Here is a 24,701-nt window from a genome sequence, read left to right on the forward strand (position 1 = left end):
AAACTCCCAGTACCCAAACAAAGCCAGATGCACAAAGTGGTACAAGTGACTAGAGTCTTTTTTTTTTTTTTTTTTCCCGCAGCAGAAGGTCCTGGCATGCCTATACTCTCTCTCTTAAATAATTAAATAAGGGTTGGAGAAATGGTTTAGCAGTTACAGTACTTGTTTGTGAAGCCTAAGAACCCGAATTCAATTCCCCAGAACCCACCTAAGCCAGATAGACAAGGTGACACATGTTTTTGGAGTTCATGTGCAGTGGCTAGAGGCCTTAGCACACACATTCTCTCATGTGCTTCTTTCTCTCTCTAATAAACAAACAATAAAATATTTAAAAACAAAACACCAATTTAGATATTAAAAATATGTGCAACTAGTACTGTAAAATTACATAATAAAAATTCAAGTAATTAAATTATGCTTTCTTATAAACAAATATAATCAGTTATATGCATTGTCAAGGTGAAAATAATTTATTATATATATGCAACAGTCCATTAAAACATTTATCCCTAAAAGCTGATTTAAACTGTAAGCATATGTTTAAGGTAGTTACGCACAGTTCCATTGTTCAGATGGTCAATTAGTCCTCCTCAAAGCTGGATGGATAGTACTTGAAGGAGACACATTCAAAAGGGACCTAAAATAACAAGAGATCCATCAAAATAATCATCATTATACAACAGTTAACTTAAACATAGCTAAAAGCAAAAACATTTATATTTGGAAAATTAGTGGATCATGTCACTACACAATTTATGCAAATACCTATTACTTATACTATAGAGTGAAATATTTTAATTGTACATATCAAATGATCACACATCTATAAGGTTTGTTTTTAATTCACGAGGGAAATATACTTAAGAGATTTGTGAGTGGTTTCATATTACTTATTATAGTGGAGTTTACCACAGAGGAGGTTAAGGTTGTACCTTTTTATTTACTTATAAAATACTGGATGGCTGACATGGTATTAGTGCTCAATCATCTCACTTTAGCATTGTATCCAAACTGACCCATCATTAAGATTACTGTGGCAACCTTTTCAAATCAGATTCTTGATCTGATTCATAGGGATTCTAAGTCATTAGTTTGAGGACAGTCTAGAGATCAGTAAAGGTAACCCTTTCTTTGGTGAATTTGACCTCAGTTAGATTCCCTCTGAATATCTGGACAAATTCTCAGCCCAGCTACTCTAGCCAATCATAGTAAAGTTTTGAGGGAGGAACACAGGTATCAATCTGTTTTAATCATTACATTTTTCCAAGTTCTCTGATGATTCAAATGTCAAGCTTGAGGACTCTGGTCACCACCCAGTCTGGGAATCACTGTTCTTATGTTCCTACAGGGTCATTTCTTTTCACTCACTGAGCTGCTTTAACAGTATGTCTTGTCCTGCTTCCTACTCTTTTCATGTTTTGTTTTTTTTTTTTTTAAGTTTTCGTTTTTATTTAGAAAAGACAAAGAGTAGAATGATCCTTCCACCTTTCAAGGACACTTTGGACCTCAGATGTGAAATCACAGAAATCCAATTATCTCAATTTTTCAACATGTCTGCTTAAAAGAAAAAAGTCCTGTTCCAATTAGGGTTTAGAACATATTATGCAGGTAACACCTAAATCAGATATGGCATGAAGTAAAGACCCTGTCACTGAGTTATTCTTAGGAAACATACAAACAGAAGAAACAAGACAATATTTTGTGATAAACAAATGTATACACTAAGTGACCTGATTCACTAACTTTCCTTGGAAAGCATATCCCCTAAATGATGACATAAAAATATTCAACAATTAATCTAAAATACACATAAAATATTTCCTCCGGCTACACAATTTTAGAAATACTTCACTAGAATGTTTTAAAAAAAAAATCTCAGTTTAATCTGGATCAATGGATTTCAGAAAAGGGACAAAGCATGACTAGAAAAAAGAAAACACAAAGAGCACTGCCCCACAAAAGGATACGACAAGAAAGGATACACTTGCATGACAGTTTTACAGCAGTGTTTACGCAGGGCGCTTCTAAGGAAGAACAGCAGAGTGCAGTTTAATTCTTTTCTCATCTTTCAGCAATAGCTTTGTAAATAAATACATTTCTGAAATACATACTGAAATTCAAGTTTCCCTACAGTATTTATGAGATATCTAACTATACCAATACAGACAACAAGTGAAATTCTTCAAGTTTCCCTACAGTATTTATGATATCTAACTATACTAATACAGACATGTGGAAACAGAATGCAAATATTTCAAAACCTCTCACACGGAGATTGAACACTCAGCAAATTTTTCTCTTAAGTTAACATTTTTCAGCTAAGGAACAGTAATTCTGAACATTTTATTTCATATTCTTCCAGTTTTCAAGGGTAACAACATTAAACTTCAGAATTTAAAATGCTTAATTCTATCCCTTGTTAGGCATAAAGTTACTTAGATATTACTTGTTATAAATGACTTAATGTAACAAAATTTATTTTTGCACGCCTCACTTTTATCTTAGAACTCATTGGATTTGTAAGTGGTCTGGTGCCAACAGCAGTAAACAATTTTGCCCTGATTTGCAAGGCTCTTCCCCTTTGATACTGGAAGTACTGCCTGTTGAAAAGTCCCTCACTAATAGCAAAAATAGAATTCCTGGTCATGCACCTCAGACTGACTCCTAAACTTCTAGAGTGAGGGAAGAGTTGGCAATCTGTGCTTTATCCAGCTCTCTACTGATAATACATTGTTAGAGCTTAAAAGTTACTTCTTTGGTTAAATATAAGACATATTCCTTTTATAAATTTGTCTCTTAATGTTATTTTTACATAAGAAATACTTTTATTCTCTAGGTATAATTTTGAGGTTTATTAAAAACAAATGGTATACAAAAATATTTATAAACCTTATAATAAAACATTTCTAAGTTTTTATTAAATTACGCATTTATGTACCCTTAATTTTGTTTTAGGAAAATGCCAATCTTTTTAAATCTTTTATCCATACTTACCTATACACAATCTTATTTTCTTTTCCCTTCTTTAGAATCCTGTTTTGGTCTAGCAGATCGAGCAAATTGCTATATGTAAAAATTAAGGTTTTCTTCAGGAACACAAAAGTAATTTTTTCTCTAAATAACTATCAAGAACTTTTTAATACAAATTAGCTGTACTTTAATATAGAGTAGCAAATAGATTTTCAATTTATTTTTCCTAACTCCAGTTTGTTCTTTGCAATTTGGAAGACAAGTAAAAAGAAAATTACCTTTTCTTTAAAATTACTTTCCAAATCTACATCTCTGCACATGTTATCTACTCTACAATTTCTAGATGAATATTGGGAATACTCCTAAAAGATGGTTACTCAATGATGTATTTGTGTTATTATAGTATACTCACACAGAATTGTGAATTACAATAATAAAGTCTTAGTAACTCCAAATGTATTCCAATATACTATATTCTCTTGGGCTTTGTATGGGGATATAATTTTGAACTGCATAAATGTGCAAAATTGGCTGAAAATCAGTAACTTTATGATGCTCAAGTTGCCTTACTAGCTAATGAAAATCTAACTAGGACTGCCGTGTGATGCAGCTGAGATAGCATCCTCCGTAGGGGAACAGCTTAAGCTAGTGTGGGGTTTTGAGATGGTTACACAAGACAACGTGAGGGCTGCAGAGATGGCCTGATGGTTAAGGGCCTTGCCAAATTCAATTCCCCAGGACCCATGTATGCCAGATGCACAAGGCAGTGCGTGCATCTGAAGTTATTTACAGTGGTTCAAGGCCCTGGTTCACCCATCCTCTCTGCCTTTTTCTTTAATAAATAATAAAAAAAAAAAATATTTAAAAAAATAAAGGACAGCTTGAGAATTTGCTTATTTATATCTTCCTGCACGGACTGAATTAAGGATACAACAACCATGGGCTTTCCAAAAAGAATGTAGCCATTAGCTTCTCTTAAGGCTTTTGCTGCTGCCTTTTCATTTGGAAGTCCAATGAAGGCTTGTCCTTTCATGCGCCCTTCTTTCATCAGGCGTATGTCGAACCTAGAAATCCAGAAGAAATAAGTTACGTTACTGGCAAGGATGAAAACAAGTGTCACTCTGCTTTTTGTCCTATGATTAACTCCAAGACTCTACAACCATGAGCAAAGAAAATTTACAGTTTTTTCAAGATTTTTTAGCATTAATACTACATGTTTAAGTGACAAAATATACATATATAGCTAAGAATAAAAGGTTAAGAGCAACCAATTATAACTACAGGGCCAGTCTCATGAGAAACAACAATCACTTTGGTTATCTATGGCTTTTTCCACATACTCTATTTTCAATTCAAATTCTATTTAAAAGCAGTATTGGAGTTAGAATTGTTTATATACACATGCATATATGTATATGACATATAGGATTTTTTTATTTTTTTAATATTTTATTTATTTCAAAGATCTTCTGCATTTGAATTATCATACCCCACTGCCAACAGCAAAGACAAAGAACAAACATTTCAAATGGCGAGAAAAAGAAACTTGTGTATCTTCCTTAAGGAACTCTGCAACTAGTGAATATAAATGGAAAATATTAAGCTATGGGCTTCCTGTACATACATATCTAAAAAGACACACAGATAAGATTAGATTTTAAAAGTATTCTCCACTTGAAAATTAAGTAAAAATTAATTAGCTAAAGTCATGTCTAGATTATACTTCTACCCAAGTCTCTCCTCTTTCCTAATTCATTTTAACTTCAATTTATAATATGACCAAGAGCCTCTCTTAGTTAGGTTTTAACTAATAGAGAATTAAAAAAGAAGAAATCATAACTCTGAACATTAGATTCTAGGTAATTTATAGACTGTCTCCCTCTTTTCTGATTTTACAGAACTAGGAGCTTTGCTTAAGGCAGTTCAATTAAAATGTAAGATTTTTGTCATTACAATCCTTTCCTAAGAGTCATCTGAACTGGCAGCTTTCAGCATCATTGAAGAGCTTTCTAGAAACCGAAGTCCATAAGCCCTAACACAACTAGTAAACTAGACTATGGAGATGGGCACTAGAAACTGTTTAATCAAGCTCTCCAGGTAATGCTTGGGCAATGTCAAAACAATTTGTTACAAGGCACATTTTTTGGGTTTTTTTGTTCCAAGTAAGGTCTCACTCTAGCCCAGGGTGACCTGGAACTTCTGTAGTTCTAAGCTGGCCTTGAACTCAGAGTGATACTCCTACCTCTGTCTCCTGAGTGCTGGGATTAAAGGTGTATACCATCACAACCAGCTACAAGGCCCATTTTTAGTATGTTTACATATATATGTAAGTTTGTTTTCAAACTAAGATTATGAAACTGAATAGCTACAACAGATTTATGGCCAGTAAAAATATTAAATTTTTCCTATTCTCCCATTTATAGTTCATTTCTAGATTTCTAGAAGGATATTCATGCAATAAAATGGACCAATTTATACCATTTTTATCTCTAAAGGAAAATGGTAGCCCTACAAAAATGGGTAAATGTGCAATAGATAAAACAAAAAAAGGATAGGACTGCCACTTACATGATTCGCTGTGCTTCTGATGAGAAATCAACATATCTTCCAAAGATAAACTTAAGGTCCTAGAATTCAAGGAAGAAAAAAACAAATAAGCAAGACAGGAGGAAAAATGTAAAATAGCAAAATTTATACATTTCATTTTACCTCTTCTTGGACTTACCTTTTCTTGAACACGTCTAGCTAAATTCTTTACATAAATTCTACAGTTTGGTTCGCCAGGATCATAACTTCTGAAAACTGAAAGTTTTCCCATTTCTTAAAAAAAAAAAAATTAAACATTGTTGACATGTTTTCAAAGAAAATTATAACAACATTCAATTATAACTGTTACCTAGGTAAAAATAAGCTTCCTGAAAATGTTAACATCATATAATAATATACTAATAGCTATACAAATACTTACTGTACCTGTTATTATTTGTATAATTATTGAGCTTAAAGTCAATTTCCCATCCCAAATCTCTAGCTCCCTCCATACTCAAATGTAAGAAGGCAATACTCAAAAACGACAATTAGGTACTTCAAACAGACCACAACTTCTAGCTTTTTTACAGTTCCTCATATTTGCTGCCAGCAATTTGCTTCAGACAACTAGATGTTATATACAAAGATGTTAGCTGGAAATTTGATTCTCATGATTATGGAAAAGGCACTTGCTACACATCAATCAAAAACCATTTGCAGGCTGGAGAGGATGGCTTAGTACTTAAGGCATTTGCCAGCCAAGCCAAAGGACCCAAATTCGATTCCCCAGGATCCATGTAAGCCAGATACATGATGTGGTGCACACATACAGTGTGTGTACAATTTTTTTTTTTTTTTTTTTGAGGCAGGGTCTCACTCTAGCTCAGACCTGGAATTCACAATGTAATCTTGTAATCTCAGGGTGGCCTTGAACTCAGTGATCCTTTTACCTGTAGCTTCCTGAGTGCTGGGGTTAAAGGCATACACCACCAAGTGTGGCAAAAAAATAAAATATTTTTAAAAGCCCTTTGCAAGCCAGGTGTGGTGGCGCACGCCTTTAATCTCAGCACTCGGGAGGCAGAGGTAGGAGGACTGCCGTGAGTTCAAGGACACCCTGACACTTCACAGTGAATTCCAGGTCATCCTGGGCTAGAGTGAGACACTACCTGAGGAGGGGGGGGGTGCTTTGCTTCTAATGTAAACAAAAGCAATAAAAATGTTTTAGATATGAAAAAAATTGTTAAGGTGCAAAACCTAACCACACACTTTTTTTTTTTTTTTTTTTTTTAGTTTTTCAAGGCAGGGTCTTGCTCTAGTCCAGGCTAACCTGGAATTCACTATGGAGTCTCAGGTCGGTTTCAAATACACAACAATCCTCCTACCCCTGCCTCTGCCTCCAGAGAGCTGGGATTAAACCCATGTGCCACCATGACCAGCTTTAATCACACATTCTTTAAATAATCATTTTGAGTACCTCTTAGATACTCTGTGGTCTAACAACCTGCATTTTATTTAAAATACATAACCTTAGTCTTGTAGAACACATTTGTTCATTTTGAAGGCCTTTAAAATAAGTTTTAGGAAGTTAAAAAAATTCTCAAGTGAATGCAGGCTGGAAACACTGTCTGTATATAAGGAACTATCTGTGTATGATATATAGGCTTTACAACCTAAAACAGGTGGTAACAAACACTGATTGCAATGACAGTGAAGAGTTTGTGTGACTGTAATGATATGAAGACATTTGTTTTTGTAGTTAGAAACATGTAAATGGAACACATAGTGATTTGCTTTAGACACTCAAAGCATGAATACAAAAGTTACACAGAGCTCAACACTAATGCAGACTTATAACACACCCACCAGAGCTGAGGGAGCACCGGGGAAGGTGGGCCGACAAAGCGTAAAAGCCACAGGATGGGAAGGAGCATCCAAAGACATTGTCTGCCCAGCTCCCAGCCAACCAGGACTGACATGCTCTTTTTTTTTTAAAAAAAAAAACAATTTTTTGGGCTGGAGAGATGGCTTAGCGGTTAAGTGCTTGCCTGTGAAGCCTAAGGACCCCGGTTCGAGGCTCGGTTCCCCAGGTCCCACGTTAGCCAGATGCACAAGGGGGCGCACGCGTCTGGAGTTCGTTTGCAGAGGCTGGAAGCCCTGGCGCGCCCATTCTCTCTCTTCCTCTATCTGTCTTTCTCTCTGTGTCTGTCACTCTCAAATAAATAAATAAATAAAAAAAATTTTTTAAAAAATAAATAAAATAAATAAAAAACAATTTTTTGGGGTAATTTTTGTTTATTCATTTGAGAGAGTCAGAGAGGGACAGAAAGAGGCAGATAGGGAGAGGGAGAGGGAATGGGTACGCCAGGGCCTCCAGCCACTGCAAACGAACTCCAGACCCATGCGCCCCCTTATGCATCTGGCTAACGTGGGTCCTGGGGAGTTGAGCCTCAAACCGGGGTCCTTATGCTTCACAGGCAAGCGCTTAACCACTAAGCCATCTCTCCAGCCCACATTCTTAACTCATAACCCCAAGGTGAATACCAGCAACCTCACCGAGGAGGACTCTCGGTGGAATGGGGGCAGGCAGGAGAGGATATAAAAGGATACTATGAGGGAAATGGGATTAATACAGGACTTTGTCCATAAAAATTTCCTAATAAAAAATTAGAAGTATTTTTAAAAACCTGAAAAGAAAAACAATATAAAAAGGATTATGAGCAGGTTTATTTCACATTACCTTCTCTTGAAACTCTACCCTTTTCCAACTCCCTTCTAGAAATACATTCTGAGGGCATTTCATCAGAGTCTTCATTAATCTCTTCTGTGATGTTCAAATTAGGCTTGGGGAAGATTTTTCCAAATCCTATATTCGAAGAATCAACCTCAGTGGCCAGTAAATCTAAGAGTCCAACAATATTATTATTATTAAAAAAAATCCTCTGGCTTTAAAACAGATTTTTAGGTTTCTTTTCCTCCTGTAATATTTAATGAGGTATCATATGACATGAGAACTCTGGTGTCTCTCAAGTATTTGAACAGGGCTAGCCAAATCTTTCCTGTAATAATCCACACAGTAGTACTTTCTGCTAGCTATTCAGTTCTGCTATTGTAACATGAAAAAAGCCAAGAACAATAAATAGCTAAAGAGCCAAATGGTTGCTTGGTAGTGATATTTAGAGGGCCTGCAAAGAGTAAAGAAAAATTCATTCCTATATACTTGTTTGAAATGAGAAAAAAGTGAACATGTTCAGGGGTGAGATAGTGTATGTGCACTGGGGGACAGGAACTGATATTTTGTTTGACCTACCCACCATGAAATACAAATAACTGCATAAAAAAGAAATACAATCATTAAAATATGCCATTAAGAGTATTTTGCTAATGGAATATAGTCATTCAAGATTATGTACAACAGTTATAAACACTTTATGGTGTTACAACAGACAACTGTGAAACAACCTTAATCTTCTCAACAGACGTAATTAAAAATCAACAGATTAGGCTGAACAAAACTGCCATTACATAATGCTAACAACAAAGACATTTCTACCAGAGATGCTAAAAAAATTCATTAACCTCCTCATAACAGCAAGAGAAAAAGCCAATTTTAATCTTGTTCTGACAAGAATACATACCTCTACACTTAAGAAATTAACTAAGTAAATTTTTTAAAAATCCTATTAACTTTTCATTATATATGTAAAGTTTATTTATTGATTTTCAGAGAGGGCGGGGGGCAGATAGAGAATGGGCACAGTAGGGCCTCCAGCAACTGCAAACAAATTCCAGACCCAGGTGCCCCTTTGTGCATCTGGCTTATGTGGGCACTAGGGATCACTGAACTTGGTACCTTAGGCTTCACTGGAAAACAAGTTAACTGCTAAGCCATTTCTCCAGCCCTTTGTAGAAAGATTTTTTTTTAAATTTAATTTTCATTTTAGATGGAAATAAGCTAAATTTATAAATTATAAGAATTAATTTGAATTGACAGAAATCTTTAGAAGGGTAGGGTCAAATACTACTACAAACAGTCTAACCTAAGAAAAATCAAAAAAAAAAAAACCTAAAAACTGAGCTATGAAAATGATGAAGAATATGTTACATGTTAAAACAGGAAGAAAAAAATCTGTAATTTATATTTTAATTAAGAAGTTTCTTTCATAACCAGTATTTTATGAGTTGGATAAAATATGTATGTATGCATATATGAAATGTGTAACTCACAGGACATACTGCTTGTTTCCAATAATAAAATTATGCTAATAAAATCATAGAACTTCTCATTAAACAAGTAATGAAAAGTCAATATATGAAGTTCTTCTAATATTTTATCATCAAGTACATTAACAAAACACCAGAGCTGGGCGTGGTGGCACACGCCTTTAATCCCAGCACTGGGGAGGCAGAGGTAGGAGGATCACCGTGAGCTCGAGACCACCCTGAGACTCCATAGTAAATTCCAGGTCATCCTGAGCCAGAGTGAGACACTACCTCGAAAAACCAAAAGAAAAAAAAAAAAAAGGACCATAACAAGTGTGCTCCTATTTATATCAAAACACACACACAAACACAAATAACAGAAAGCAATAGTGACAATCCTGCCAGTTAGCTTAAGTTACATCAGAAAGTTGAAAATGGTACGGTTCTGTGATATTGGGGAAGGTGTAATTGCTCCTTCCCCTATCTCAGACAGGACTGCAAGTAAGGTTGACCTCCAACCATGTGGCTGAGAGTGAGGGAGAACTTCCCATGCTCCTGCCACCATCTCCCGGGTGTCAGAATCGCAGGTATGCACCACCATGCCCACTCTAGGTGATGCTGGAGATTCAATCTAGGGTTTTGTGTGATTGCTAGGCAAGCACTTTAATGATTGACTAGATCCTTAGCTCATAACTGCTACTTTAAAGTTGACAAGTATTAAAATATAAAAGCATTTTATATAAAATTTGATTATAAGATAAAAGCTAACTTCAGTATTTGAAAGAATGAAAATATTCTTACCAGAATTTTTTTCCTTATCATTTTGTTCCTTTTCCAAATCTTTCTTAAATGCTGTTGCCATGTTGGTAGATATATGGAATTCAATTTTCTTATTACCTACAGGTTGTGGTTGGTCAAATACATCCGAAGGTAATAGCACAGGATGTGAATTGCTATTTATAAACAATCACAACACAAGTTTATAATTTCAGATATAATTCTGGAACACTATTACAGATTTACTTTAAATTAAGCAAGGGAACACTGGCAAAACATTCACTATGTTAAAGAACTACACAAACTGATTAAACCCAACAAGTACACTAATGTGGGGACTTATCAAGCACCCAGTTTACTGGTGAGGAGACTGAAGTTACTGGGAGTTTATAATTTAAGTCACTAGGTAGATAAGCAAGTTAGGCAGTAAGTATGGAATTGAAACCCCAGGAGATTTATCTTGATGTTCAAAACAAGTTTGTTCCACAGCCTGGGCTGAACCTTGCCATAGTGGAGATGAAGTTCATTCTGTCTCCACTTCCCAAGCATTGGATGACAGAAGAGAACGAACCACCTCATCCAGCAATGTAAGCAATTCTAACACATTACATTTTACTTACTGCCATTGGTGTTTTGTTGTGTAACTGAGTAGTCATTAGTAAATGTGGTGAACAGCTTTTTATACTGAGTATATGCTAACATAATATTTTAGGTATAATGGACTCAGTAGTCTAAAATTAGTCTCATTTGTGTCATTTTTATAATTTTAATGTGATCATTGGTAAGATTAATGGCTCTCAATATTTGCTTGTTATTAAGCTCAGCTTCAGGCATTAACGGGTGGGATTAAAATATCAAGGCTGATAAAGGTGAGGTATCATTATAATTTATACAGATTACATACTACATATTAAAATCCTGATCCTTTAAAAATAGAAAATGAGATAATTCTGCAAAACATCTTAACTTATAGTTGATTACTACTAGTTCCGGGAAATATGCCTCATAAAAGAACTAAATGACATTAAAACTGTAATTAATGCTTTACGTGTAATCAAACGACAGAAGATGGTCAGATAAAGTGAGTGCTGAGTGCCATCGAACGGTGATCAACTGAGGATTATGACTGTTTTTGAGTACGGCAAGCAGAAAGCCAGCAGTGAGCCATGTAAAGTGACAGCAGAATTGCAGGGCTAAGGAGCCTCCAGAAGTTGAGCAAGCAAACGAACTACGCCATCCCTCAATGCAGAATCCTGCAGAAAATTACCTGTGTGATGCAGATGAAGGGATATTCAGCATATCTTTTATTTTTCGCTTTTTCCTCACTTGGCGCTGCTTTACTGTTTTGGGTCTTTTGGGCTGCAGATTTGCTAGCTCCATCAGTTTGGTCATTCTAGGTTAAAGACATTGAAGGAAAACAAGACTTTCATTCTAGAAGAGGTTTCTGTTAAGCTCAAGTTTATATTTGTGTACGTTTATAACACAATTTACTTCTACAATGTGAGTGTATTTATATGGAGTAAGGATAACTTTAAAAAAATATTTTTTATGAAATATTAGGAGCCCAAATGCAATGCTAAACTGAACATGATACACTAATACAATGTTACTTTTTATTCTTTTCTTGACCAATATTCAAAAGACCTTACCAAAATAGTGCAAGTATTTTAGCTTTTAATTACTAAACTGATAATGAAGCATCTCAATAAAAAGCACTCTTTATAAAACTACTGCAAATAAGCATATTAACAAAGGTAGCTAGGGCTGGAGAGATGGCTAAGAGGTTCAGGCAATTGCCTGCAAAGCCCAACAACTCAGGTTCTATTCCCCACTGCCTAGGTAAAGCCAGATGCACAAAGTGGTGGATAAATCTAGAGTTCATTGGCAGTGAGGCCCTGGCATGCCCACTCTTTCCCTTACCCACTCTGCTTGCCAATTAAGAAATAAAAATTTTCAAAAATCATTTAAAGAGCTGGGCGTGGTGGCACATGCCTTTAATCCCAGCACTTGGGAGGCAGAGGTAGGAGGATCGAAATGAGTTCAAGGCCACCCTGAGATTACATAGTGACTTCCAGGTCAGCCTGAGCTAGAGTGAGACCCTACCTCGAACCCCCCCCCAAATACACACACACACACACACACACACACACATTCCTTTAAAGAAAGGTAACTAACTCCTTGAAGAAATATGTTTCCAAATACTACACTGATGTTGCTTACAAATAAAAATTAGGAACAACTGACACCTTACATATACATTTCATTTGTTAAGAGACTAGATAATATGTATAACACGTCTTGTACAAGTATTTGTGTATCTTCCATGGAGGAACAGTTCCAAAACCACTAGTCACAACTGTATCTCAGGGTTTTTCCAAGGTATGGTTCTCTTACACTAGGATTTCTTGTTAGCATTAATACTATGGATTAGAAGAAGCATGAACAGCAAAATCACCAATAAATTATGTTAAAATGTGAAAAAAAACCACGATACCAAATAGTTCACAAAAGGAATATGTACGTACAGCATGAGCTGAACCACAAAGCAAAGGGTCACTCCTACTGCTGCATGCTGGACATCCCCAGTGGCCCATCTACAGCAGGTGAGATCCCTGGAAGTGGCAGAGCCTAGTGAGCGGCCTGCGTCACTGGGAGCATGCCTTCAGAGGGGCCTATGGGTCTATGGTTGCTCCCTTTCTCCTTGGTCTCTGGGTTCCAAGGTGATAGCTTTGTGCTGTTACTGTGCATCTGCTATGATGTGATGCCCAAGCACAGGCCAAAAGCTATACGGTTAACTGACTGTCATGGAATTAAATCTAAAGAACTAGAAATCAAAGTAAATGTCTCTCTTTTTATGCTATTTATCTCAACTATGTCTTGATGATGATGGAATGCAGTTCCTTTATTTGGTCTCACTTGGAAACTCCTGTGTCAAGTGACTCAGCGTTTCAACACACTGCACATACCTCTGTCGGCCCTCATCATCACTGCTCTCGTACTCTGATTCTTGACTAGATAATTCCTCATCCTCCTCAGGCAAGGGTGGCTCCTCGGGTGGCCGAGGAGAAGTTGGGGGAAGCGGTGCATGCAAAGGCATATAGTCTTCATACTAATCAAAAGAACAACACACACATGCTGTAGCAATCTATGACGTTCCAGAACAGATTATTCCCATGTAAATACTAGATTGTTATCAGCAAAAGCTCATCCACAAAATACTGTTCTTCCTCTTTAGCTCAGGAAATTCTTTTATCCATTCAGCACATAGCAGGGGCACCTGTGATGACACATTACTAGGGGATCACAATTGGTTTTCTTTTTCTTTGCCCTCAACTATAGTCAGTCTGCAAACATGTCCTGCATTCCACATGCAATTAGTCTATGTAGTAAAACACAAAAAACTCCCACACATAATCCTCAGGCTATATAGCAATGCCCTAATCAGACCAGGAAGGCACATGGTGAGGATTTCTGAATGACTCAGTGGGGCAGAATATTCTTCTTCCTACTGTTGAACAGAACACACTGACAAAAAGGTAACTTTCATTGTTTTATGAGGATGGCGAATTTAACCAGGTATTGTTTAGTGTCTGACATTACCTTAACAACACTGTACTCTAACAAGCACTGAGTAGGTGGTAGTGTTACAAAGGAAAATTACGATGATAGTAACAATACACAGGACAGACTAGTCAGCAATAAAGAAAGTCCTCTGCTTGGCAGCACTAGTATCAAAGAAGGCTGGGCATGTTCAGGGTGGTATGGATACAAGTGCATTACTATTATTGCTAAGTATAGAGTACTGAAGTGATTTCAAGAGCAGGCAAAGCCTATTATATAAATTATTCAGAACTGCACAGCAAAAACCTAGCAATCGTTTTGTCCTTCCTAAATTAAACTCTCTTTGCAATGTCTACATAATGTTAAAATATGATTATCTTACAGGATGACAAAGTATTCTGGAGCAAAGGGAAGAGGAACATTTAAGAAAGACATCTTAGCCTCTATTAACAAAATTATTTCAGATTCTTGCTTTTTTTCACATGCAGAGCTCAAGCTTTATAATCACTACATTTATATTACCTTTGTTCCTTATTTTTGATGTTCCTTTATTTTGATTTAGTTGTTATAACACTTGTATAATTTCCAATGCAGAAAGAGAAATTTTGATATCAGAAAATGCTAAAAATTTTCTTACCATAGGTGGTCGTGCAGTGATTGGTCCAAATGGAGTTGGCAAATTCATTTTATTCATAAGATGAAGTACCTTCAAATGAGAATACATTTTTTTTTAAAAAAATCACAAGGAATTAAAATAATGTTTTTATTTTTTTCTATTTTGTTCAAGGTAGGGCTGATCTGGAGCTCACTATGTAGTGTCAGGCTGGCATCAAACTCACAGCAATCCTAACTCTCTCTACCTACCTATGCTGGAAGTAAAGATATATGCCACTACACTTGCCTTAAAATAACGTTTTAACTCACATATTTTATGTAGTAATTTGTTCATATGTGCTTATATTTACTAATTACATACAGCTAAATTCCCATGACCAACACTGTGATAATGCTCAAATTATTATAAAAATAGGAATCAGAATATAATGAAGACAGCACACACAATCTGTTATTTTGTAAGAAAGTGACTGTCAAAAGTTTCAATCATTTGCTAAGGGGTCAACTTGTATTGTTCTTTCCAAATAAACTGCATTTGAAGCGTTTATGTAATTAAGTTAAATCATATCATTTCCTCTAAGAATTTGTATGTCAACACTACATTTTTCAGTAACAGAAGTATCAGAAATTACATTTTCCAAATTAGCTTATCAGTAAACATATATACTACATTAATGACAGCCTTTACTTGAGCAGTAAGCACTATTTCATTACATTTTAAACATCACTGCCTGTCTGGACCTGGTAAGGTTCATATCATTCTAAGTGCAACAGTCTGCAGAGAATGAAGTATTAAGTTATACAAACCCACACTTTGAGAATATTAAGTTTTATTCTGCATACCTGTACATAGAACTTGGGCACACTTGCAAGAGCGTTTACTATATTTGCTAGGATTGTGCTTGAAGGTGGTGGGTACATATATTTGAGGCATGAATTTAGAGGAAAAGTCAGCCTATAAAAACAAAAATATAAGGGTTATTATATTTCAGTAATTTCATATCAATACCTCATTTCAGGTTCATCACATACAAAATGCCCACATGGTAGTTGTGTGTTTACCATATTTATTAATAATATGAGTAAGTACTTTTACAAGGACACTTGTCTTTTGGAATAAGTTTTAAATTTAGTGACAAAATATCTATCTCAAAATGTTTATTCAATACATTAAAATTACACACAATATGTATTACAGTATTCTTGGCTTTAAAAATATTTGTGTGTGTGTGTACATGTTTATAAAATCATACACACAGAGAAACAAAAATTACAAAAAAATGTACAAACCCATGGTTTGGTGCAATTCCATTATCTACTGTTAAAAAATCAAGCTCTTTCTTATCATCTTCCATAATGTCATCAGACCTAGAAAATAAAATATATACACTCAAAGTTGAAAATAGTAGAAAAAATATTGCATATTGAAAAGATAAGTTATCTTTTCTAACAGGGAGTTATTTTCATTTACAGTCAGCTTATGGACATGGCATGGTAATTCCTAGTGACAACTAACCAACCCAGCCACCCTGTATGCACACGGTTCACAGCAGAAGTCCAGTTCTTTAAGGGAGACTTCTGGCTAAAATCAGTTTGTCAGGCCACTTTCTCCTCATTACATATCTGACACTAATAAGACTGATTCTTAATTAAGGCCTATATCTTTGTATTTTGTCATGTTCCTGGGTGATGAAGGTAGTGAAGACGCTATACTTTGAGACTGCTAGTGTAAAGACACTTTGTAAAGCTGGTAAAGTTACAAAGTGCCACAGCCTGAAACCAAATACTGGTTGCTGATTTCAAAGGCCATGTCTATTTAGGACACCTTGCCATCTCCAGTAAATGAACTTTATGCTACAATTCAAAACACTTTAAGAAGCATCCTAATGCCACCAGTGAAAACTTCTACACCAGATCTCATGTAACAAGTCACCATCAAAACATGAGCATACTGAAAATATTGTAGGAAAATTGCCTTGTGTACTAAGTATATATGAAACCTGTCTTGGGTATCATTCCCAAGATAATTATTTATTTGAAAATAATCCAAAAAATGTTTTTTGAAATACTTTTGATTCCAAACCTTTCAGATAAAGGTTAATAATCAATGTATAGTTATCTTACCTCCACTAAAAATGGAAGCTTTTCTTTCTTCTTCACTTGTACTAATCTTTCATATTATATCAACATTCAGGTCCTCACAACCAGAAAGAAATAGTTTTACTATTAAAGAGCCAGTAGTGTCCTTACTGTGCAGGTAATCTACTTGCTTGTGGCAAGCAATCTGTCACAACACAACTGGCTTTAACAAACACATGGTAGGCAAAGCTGCCGCACATACCTTCTCTTCCTGTCTGTGCTTGCAGTGGGACATGGGGAATGAACTCCATCTTGCTCTTTTGCAAATTCAACAACTAAGGTATGACCTAGAAGTTTCAACTGATGGAGCCTTGTCAATGCCTTTAGTCAGGAAAGAATGACAAAATTTGACAACCAAAATTACTTGCTTGTTGTCATCATAAGAATATAATTTTCACATTTTTCTCGTTAATACTGTGAACACTTCCTTGGCGATTTCTGACCTCAGGTTATCACATTAATATATATATATTTGGTTTAGTAATTGACAAGAGGAGAGAGACACACCAGGAGTGGAGGGATGGGCATTCCAGGGCCTCTTGCCACCACAAATGAACTCCAGACACACATGCCACTTTGTGCACCTGGCTTCCTATGGATACTGGGAAATTGAACCCAGGCCATCAGATTTTTCAAGCAAGCATCTTTAATCACTGAACCATCTCTCCAACTCAGGTTACCAAATCTTTATTATTTATCAAAAATGACCTTTTAGGGCTGGATAGATGGCTTAGTGGTCAAGTGCTTGCCTATGAAGACTAAGGACCCCGGTTCAAGGCTCGATTCCCCAGGACCCACGTTAGCCAGAGGCACAAGGGGGCACATGCATCTGGAGTGCATTTGCAGTGGCTGGAGGCCCTGGCACACCCATTCTCTTTCTGTTTCTCTGACACATACACACACACACTCTCTGTCTCTTTCTTTCTGTCGCTCTCAAATAAATAAAAAAAATTAAAAAATGACCTTTTATACTTCAGCAAAATTTGGCTGACTCCATCTTACAGACAATTCTGCTTAGAACTATGCACCTGAAAACGGTAATAAAACAAGTATTAACATATCCGCCTGGTCTTAAATTGAAGTTCAACTACAAATCAGGATGTCCTTTAGTGGTGCCACAAATTACACGTCACAATCTTTGTCCCTTTCTTGTAGTGATCTCTAAAAGAATTTTTATACTTTCTGCTTTATTTGTAACTTCACAATACTTTCTCTTGTTCTTTTCTTTTATGCTAGCACCTTGGTTTCTATTTTGATAAGAGTACTTTGATCTCCTGCCACAGCTCTCTATAACCAGCATTTACATCTGCATCTTCTATGTTATTATAAATTATGTATATTTTTAAAATACTCTATTTATTGAGAGAATGAGTGCACTAGGGCCGCCAGCCACTGCAAACTCCAGACACACAGGCCACCTTGTGTATCTGGCATACTTAGCTACTGGGGAAGTGAATCTGGTTCCTTAGGCATCACAGGTAAGCACTTTAACCATTAAGCCATCTCTCTAGCCCAACGATACATACTTTATCTAAATCCAGCTACTTGCATAATAAATCTGACCTTCTCCTTTACTCATCTTTCTTCAGCTACTCTCAGGAATCTAGAGGGAGTGTTATTATTTACACTTTTATTTTTCTGTCTCCTACTGGGCCACTATATATAAACTATTATTTCTCACATTCAAAATTTATTTTATTCCTTTATGATCCCACTTACCACAACCCGTTTTCATGTTTGCAGTAGAACTTCTTTAAGTATTATGTGAATTCTTCAAAACTTTTCTCCCATTTTGTGTCAGACCCATTTATCTGCATGTCAAATCAACTGAAACTGCTTGGCATACACAGCTATAGTCTGTACAGCCACGCTAACTGTCCATGCTTAAATGTTCACTACTCCATTTAACACAGGCCAGCACCCCTCCATGACAGTCAGTCCCTTAGTTTCAAAACATCTGTCTTTATTGTAGTGGTTTGTTTGTTTGTTTTGTTTTTCCCTAAGCTCACTGGTCTCTCTTCCTCCATTTCTCTGGCTTATGTCTTGTCACACTCTTCACACGTAAGTAGGAATGTTCCAGAGCTATATTCTTAGCCTTCCTATCTAATACATTCTTCTTGCTGGTCTGACCCACTAAATTTAAGTATCAGTCATGTATTGGTGCCTCCTCAGTTTATAACTTCATCCCAGAACTCAGTCTGTAAGTCCAGGGACAAATATTCAAATGATGGATAGCTACCTTTAGTAGTCAAAGATCTCAAACTCAAACCACTAATCTCCTATGCCCCAATATGCTCTATATGGAGTCTTGTCTCATTTAACTTAATAGTAATTTAAATCTTCCAGTTAATTAGTCAAAAATCTTAGAACCATCCTTAACACTTCTTACATTCCAATCGAATCACCTAAAATCTCTTCAAAGTTAACAGATGACATAAAAAAATACATTAAATACCCGAGCACTCATATTCCATTTCCTCATGCAAGGTATTCAGACAGAAGGCTTGAACCCTTGGTCTCAAACCCTACATCAATAAGACCTATGAACTTTTGCTTTGTTTTTACAGAACAAGGGATTTAAGTCAGGCTTGTGCACACGGAAGCACTCTACAACTGTGCAGACACAAACTTAATTCCTATGAAATCACATGCACCTGCTTTCTTCAGATACTTATGCTTGCCCTTGCTTCTAAAGCAGCTTTCTGATCTTCCCACTCTACATATTTTTCAATATTAATCAATGACACCGACTCTACCAGGTATTTCTCATGAGTCTAATTATATATTTTAGCCAGCTTAGTATCATTCCTTTAAAACATCTACTAAACAAAATTCAATACTTCTAAATCACACACACACACACACACACACACACACATATACACACTCTTATTTTTCAAGTAACCATCCTAATCCAGGAAAGCAATCTCCCTTTGTTTTCTTCTCAAATTTTAATTAAGAATTATAGGTCTAGCCATGAGTTTGAGGCCTCCCTGAGACAATATAGTGAGTTCCAGGTGAGCCTGGACTAGAGAGAAACCCTACCTTGAAAAACCTAAAAAAAAAAAAAAAAAAAAAAAAAAAGAATACAGGTCTAGTTCAAAGATGATAGCCTTTCCAAAGGATTCTCTGAGTTTATACCTTTTAATACTCAAAACATTGTACTTTGTAACATAGATTTGATTATGCATCTTAAATTCTTTAGAGCTTTTAAGTAAGATTTAAAATCATATTTTGTTTTAAATTTAATGACCTATTCTTATATCTAAAGACTTTACTGTTTTTTCATCTCACAAGCCAATTGTAGCCTGTTGGGCAAACTCTAGAATGCAAATGGTTTTGCCTTTAAAACCCACAGGTTAATAAGACCACCCATTTTTATTCCAAGACTGGATGATAAGAAGTTGCTGATAAGGTTACTAACAAAAAGGCTTACCTTTATTGCTGCTTTTTCATTGGGGAAAGTAGCAAATGCTGTATGTTTCTGAAACAGAATTAAGGTATATCTTATTTCCAATAAAATTCCAGTTTCTCATTTCAAAAATGACTGGAACTTAACAGTAGAAAAATTTGATAATAGTAAAGCTATTCAGTCTTTAAACATACACATGTACAAACACAAGCATATCATGTTTATAAATATTAACAATGCAACAGACCAAAAGATTAAAAACCCCTACAGAGCATCCATCTTAAACATTTATAAGACATATTCCCCACCTGTAACTCACTTAAAGATCTTAAAGCTTTCCCTCTGTATAGTCCAAAGCAAAATTAGTAAACTTTCACAGAAACATCAATCCTTAGCTGTATGGCTGCTATGGGCCTTATTTTTTGTAATTAGCTTTAATTGAACAAGTCTATTTTTAAATTGTGTTTTTGTATATATATTTAAAAAGTATCATTTAAAGGTTCAAGTAAATCACCAAATTACGAAATTCTTGTTAATGTTGATCAGAAACTGCTTGAGTAATTATACCATGTATTTTAATTTTGTCCAATCAGATCCAAGATGACCTGGAGTCTAGTTAAATTGAACCTAATAATACAAATGTGTTGGCTGTATGGCACAGAAACTGCAAATGAACTCCAGACGCATGCACCACCTTGTGCCTCTAGCTTAGGTGGGCACTGAGCAATCAAACCTGGGTGCTTAGGCTTCACAGGCAAGTGCCTTAACCACTAAGCCATCTCACCAGCCTCTCAACAAGTAAATTTTAAAGTCGACACAGTTCAGTCCATTACAATGTCCAACTCCAAACAGGAAAAACCAGCCTCCATTAACTATCCTTCAGGAGGTTCGAAGCTTCAACATGTCTGAAAGAATGATGGTGTGTGTACGCGTGTGTTCACAGACGGCATGGTCATGGACGAAAAGGTGAAGACAGGCTTTGTGCTGGACACAGCGTCGGTGGTCTGTAACTATGATGCGGACTACAACGACCACCCCAAATACTGGTGCCAGGGCTATTTCCGGGACTACTGCAACATCATAAGCCATCTCTCTAGCCTCGATCCTGCAATTTTAAAACCACCGGTGTTTGGCCCCATCAAAACCCTCCTTGCATAAACTTAATATTACCAATGAATATTCCAGTGACCGCAAAAATGAAAACAACAACAAAACATTTGGGCGTATGAAAACAAAAAAGAAAGCTTTAAATAAGGTAACTGCCCATTCCTGTGCAGCAACTTTAAGCGTTACAAGTATCTTTTCCTACAAGATTCCGTTCCAAAATATTTAGGATGACCTCATTATCAGAAGACGTCTAAATGATTCTTATGTTTGAATACTACGTTCTCTATTCTGATGCTTTTTTGGTAAGTTCATTAGAATTGTATCTTAATTCTGCAGAACTTTGAAGAGGTGAGGACTTGGAAAGATCGCCTGGTTATCTACCCCGCACGAATGTAATGAACTGTGCAGAGCTCCGGATGCGGGGATGATGGATGCAGGCAGGGAAACAGGAGCAAGCTCTCTTCTGCGACTAAGTGTTCCTGCCCGGCCCGGCCTGCAGCATCCCGCCCGGCGCAGCACCCGCCGGCCCGCAGCATCCCACCCGCCCGCAGCACCCCGCGGGCCCGCAGCACCCCACCCGCCCCGCGGTCCACGACCAGCGGCGCGCACTCGCGTTCCCGGCCGGCCGGCCGCCCCACCACCCGCCCGAACCCCTCCCGGGGACCCCTTACCAGCCGCCCCTTGTCCGACAGCACGCGCACCGACTGCGCCCCGAAGTACTTCAGCAGATCCTCTTTCTCCTCGGCGGTCAGCTCGGCCGGTAGGTGCCTGACTAGGAGGGTTCGGTCGCCTCGGGACGGAGACAGCGAGGAGGAGCTCGGGCCGCCTCTGGGCAGCGGCTGCTCGGGCGCCGCCATCTTCCCGCGGAGTCCGCACAGGCGGAGGGAGAGGTTTTCCCCGCTGTGCGCTAAGGCTGCCGGAAACGAGGAAGTAGCGCGAGAGTTGGGCGTATCGCGAGAGCACGCGCGGAGGGCCGGCCAGCCGTGTGGACACGCCTTCTTTCCTCAGCCTCTGCGAGGGCGTGCCGCTGGGAAGGTAAAGCGGTGGTTTAAATTCCGGGTGACGGTGAAGGTTTTTTCAAGTCATAAAATGGTCCAAAGAGGCTCAAATGTTTCCCAGGAAGGCAAAAGTGGTCATCAAACAGGACTCTCAGCCGCGTGGAGGAAGCCGGCTGCGCGTGCGAGGACGCGGACTCCGTACTGCGCACGTGCGAGGGGGCGGGGCTAGGCGCTGTCACTCTCTGGACTTTTAATCCGGGTCTTGCCAAGCGAACCTGCCCGGGGATTGCCTGGGGAGCTTCCCTTTGAAACTCCCCGGTGTTCTTAGAACGTGAAAACGGGCAAATGCGGAGGCGGCCGGGTTGAGAGTCATGCCGGGATGGTCCACGGAGGCCGGGGAACACGGTGTAAGAGACAAAAAAGACAGAGAACCATTCTCTCTTATCAGTCAACACGCCATAGCCTGGCAGCGCACGCCTTGGTTTATCGCAAGAATTCTCCAAATTAATGTAAGCACATATACATAAATTTAAGTATCCTACATGGGAATTTTATAGTTGAGTGTACTGATGCATAAAGAGCTCCTTACACAACTAGTACGTGGAAGACGTGGGTTTTGATCGATGGTAGATGGTATTCTGACTTGACTGTAACCCACGTTTCACAGACTGTGTCAGAGACTTTTTTTTTTTTCTTTTTTCTTTTTCTTTTTCGAGGTAGGGTCTCACTCTAGCTCAGGCTGACCTGGAATTCACTATGGAGTCTCAGGGTGGCCTCGAACTCACGGTGATTCTCCTACCTCTGCCTCCCAAGTGCTGGGATTAAAGGCGTGCGCCACCATGCCGGGCCAGAGACTTTAAAAGTATTTATTAATTTGAGAGAGAAAGAGAGAATGGGCACGCCAGGGCCTCCAGCACGGAAACGAACTCCAAACACATGCGCCACCTTGTGCATCTGGTTTACGTGTAAGTTCCTGGAGAATCAAACCCAGGTCTTTTGGCTTCGCAGGCAAACGACTTAACCGCTAAGCCATTTCCCCAGCCCCAGAGACTTTGTTATTGAGATCATTTTGGTAAGATGAGAGCATACCACCGTTGTCTAGAGACTTGATAGAGAAGTCGTTTTGATTTCCTCCCATGTCAGAGCTTCCGATATTTCATTTTCAGGCACAGCATTCTACCTTCATCCTAAGTTTGGAGTTTCCAATTAAACAAAACCCCTATACATTTTCAGTCCAAGCCTCATACTAACGCAGATTTGTTTTACTTTAACAAGTCTGTTAGTTACTTGTCTCCTTGCTGTGACAAAATGCCTGACAAAAGGAACTCCAGGAAAAATGTGTTTATTTTATTTCTTGTCTCGTGGTTGGAGATACAATCTTCATAGTGGGGAAGGCATGTGGAAGCAGGAGCATGAAGCAGCTGGTTATACTACATTTGCCATCAGGAATTTAAAAATGCTGCCAGTTCCTTTGCTAGAGTGTTTAACACACAAATTGCATCAGTTCCTGATAGAGTGTTTGTTTCCCTCTGAAACTGCATGAGCCTGGTCTCAGCATTCTGATCTTCCAAACTCCCACCAGCATGGCCCAGTAAGCTCTGCTGACAGCAATCTAGGGATTCTTTTCCCCAAAGAGCCAGCCTCTTTCATATTCCTTTCTCAAACAAGTTTCAAAGGCCTAAGAACCCCATGGTCAAGTTTATAACAGCAACAATTGTATTTCTCTATCAATTTCTTTATTAGTTACTTTCTTGTTGCCATAAACAAATACCTGGCAGGAAGCAACTTATGAAAGGAGAGTGTTTATTTGTGGTTTACAGGTTGAAGGGCAGGTTTTATGGTGGAAAGGTATGGTGGCAGGGGCAGAACTGGTCACATTGTGTCCACAGTCAGGAATTAGGAACAGCAAGTGGGGGCCAGGCTATAAAACCTCAAGGACCACCCTTCAGTGACCCACCTTCTCCAAGACTGACCTCCAGATGGTTCTGCAACCTTCCTGAAGAGTGCCACCAGCTGAGAAATCTTAAAACACATGAACATCTGGGGAACTGTCAGGAAACTTTCCCCTAGGGAGATGCAAGCACACATCTGATCACTCCAGACAGAGCTCAGATAATAGACCAAAGTACCTTCGTCCCAAAGCCAGTTTTGGTGAACCAATGAGTTTACAGAGGTTACTTATAGAATAGGGTGGAGGGTTTGCTTACACAGCATAGATTACTCAAAGACAGATGTGCCACCAAAAAGCATACCTCAGCATAGCTGATAACTTAAGGAACCTACACCTCTGGAGCATATTGCATGACTTTTTTTTTTTTTTTTTTTTTTTTTTTTTTGAGGTAGAGTCTCACTTTAGCTCAGGCTGACCTGGAATTCTCTATGTAATCTCAGGG

The 24,701-nt window shown here is 37.8% G+C and overlaps 1 protein-coding gene across 3 annotated transcripts; it reads right to left on the reverse strand.

Moving 5' to 3' along the window:
• Positions 1 to 454: 454 nt before the first annotated feature.
• On the reverse strand, positions 455 to 22,371 carry Rnpc3 (RNA binding region (RNP1, RRM) containing 3). Of its 3 annotated transcripts, XR_006634263.1 has the most exons (16): positions 21,982 to 22,371; positions 20,228 to 20,275; positions 16,994 to 17,112; positions 15,943 to 16,020; positions 15,496 to 15,607; positions 14,675 to 14,743; positions 13,443 to 13,585; positions 11,744 to 11,869; positions 10,501 to 10,652; positions 8,237 to 8,398; positions 5,696 to 5,790; positions 5,539 to 5,597; positions 3,902 to 4,034; positions 2,995 to 3,063; positions 1,486 to 2,024; positions 455 to 637 (listed from the first exon to the last, which is right to left on the reverse strand). XR_006634263.1 is itself a non-coding variant. In XM_045138069.1 (15 exons), exons 1-14 carry the CDS (start codon positions 22,165 to 22,167, stop codon positions 3,007 to 3,009), a joined length of 1,539 nt encoding a protein of 512 aa, XP_044994004.1. In that variant the 5' UTR covers positions 22,168 to 22,371; the 3' UTR covers positions 455 to 637; positions 2,995 to 3,006. The 3 variants fall into 3 exon arrangements, 2 of the variants coding, with proteins under 2 accessions (XP_044994004.1, XP_004659128.2); XM_045138069.1 differs by lacking the exon at positions 1,486 to 2,024; XM_004659071.2 differs by lacking the exon at positions 455 to 637 and having other exon boundaries at positions 1,422 to 2,024.
• Positions 22,372 to 24,701: the final 2,330 nt, after the last annotated feature.

This window comes from Jaculus jaculus, chromosome 19, assembly GCF_020740685.1.
Source record: "Jaculus jaculus isolate mJacJac1 chromosome 19, mJacJac1.mat.Y.cur, whole genome shotgun sequence".
NCBI lineage: Eukaryota > Metazoa > Chordata > Mammalia > Rodentia > Dipodidae > Jaculus > Jaculus jaculus.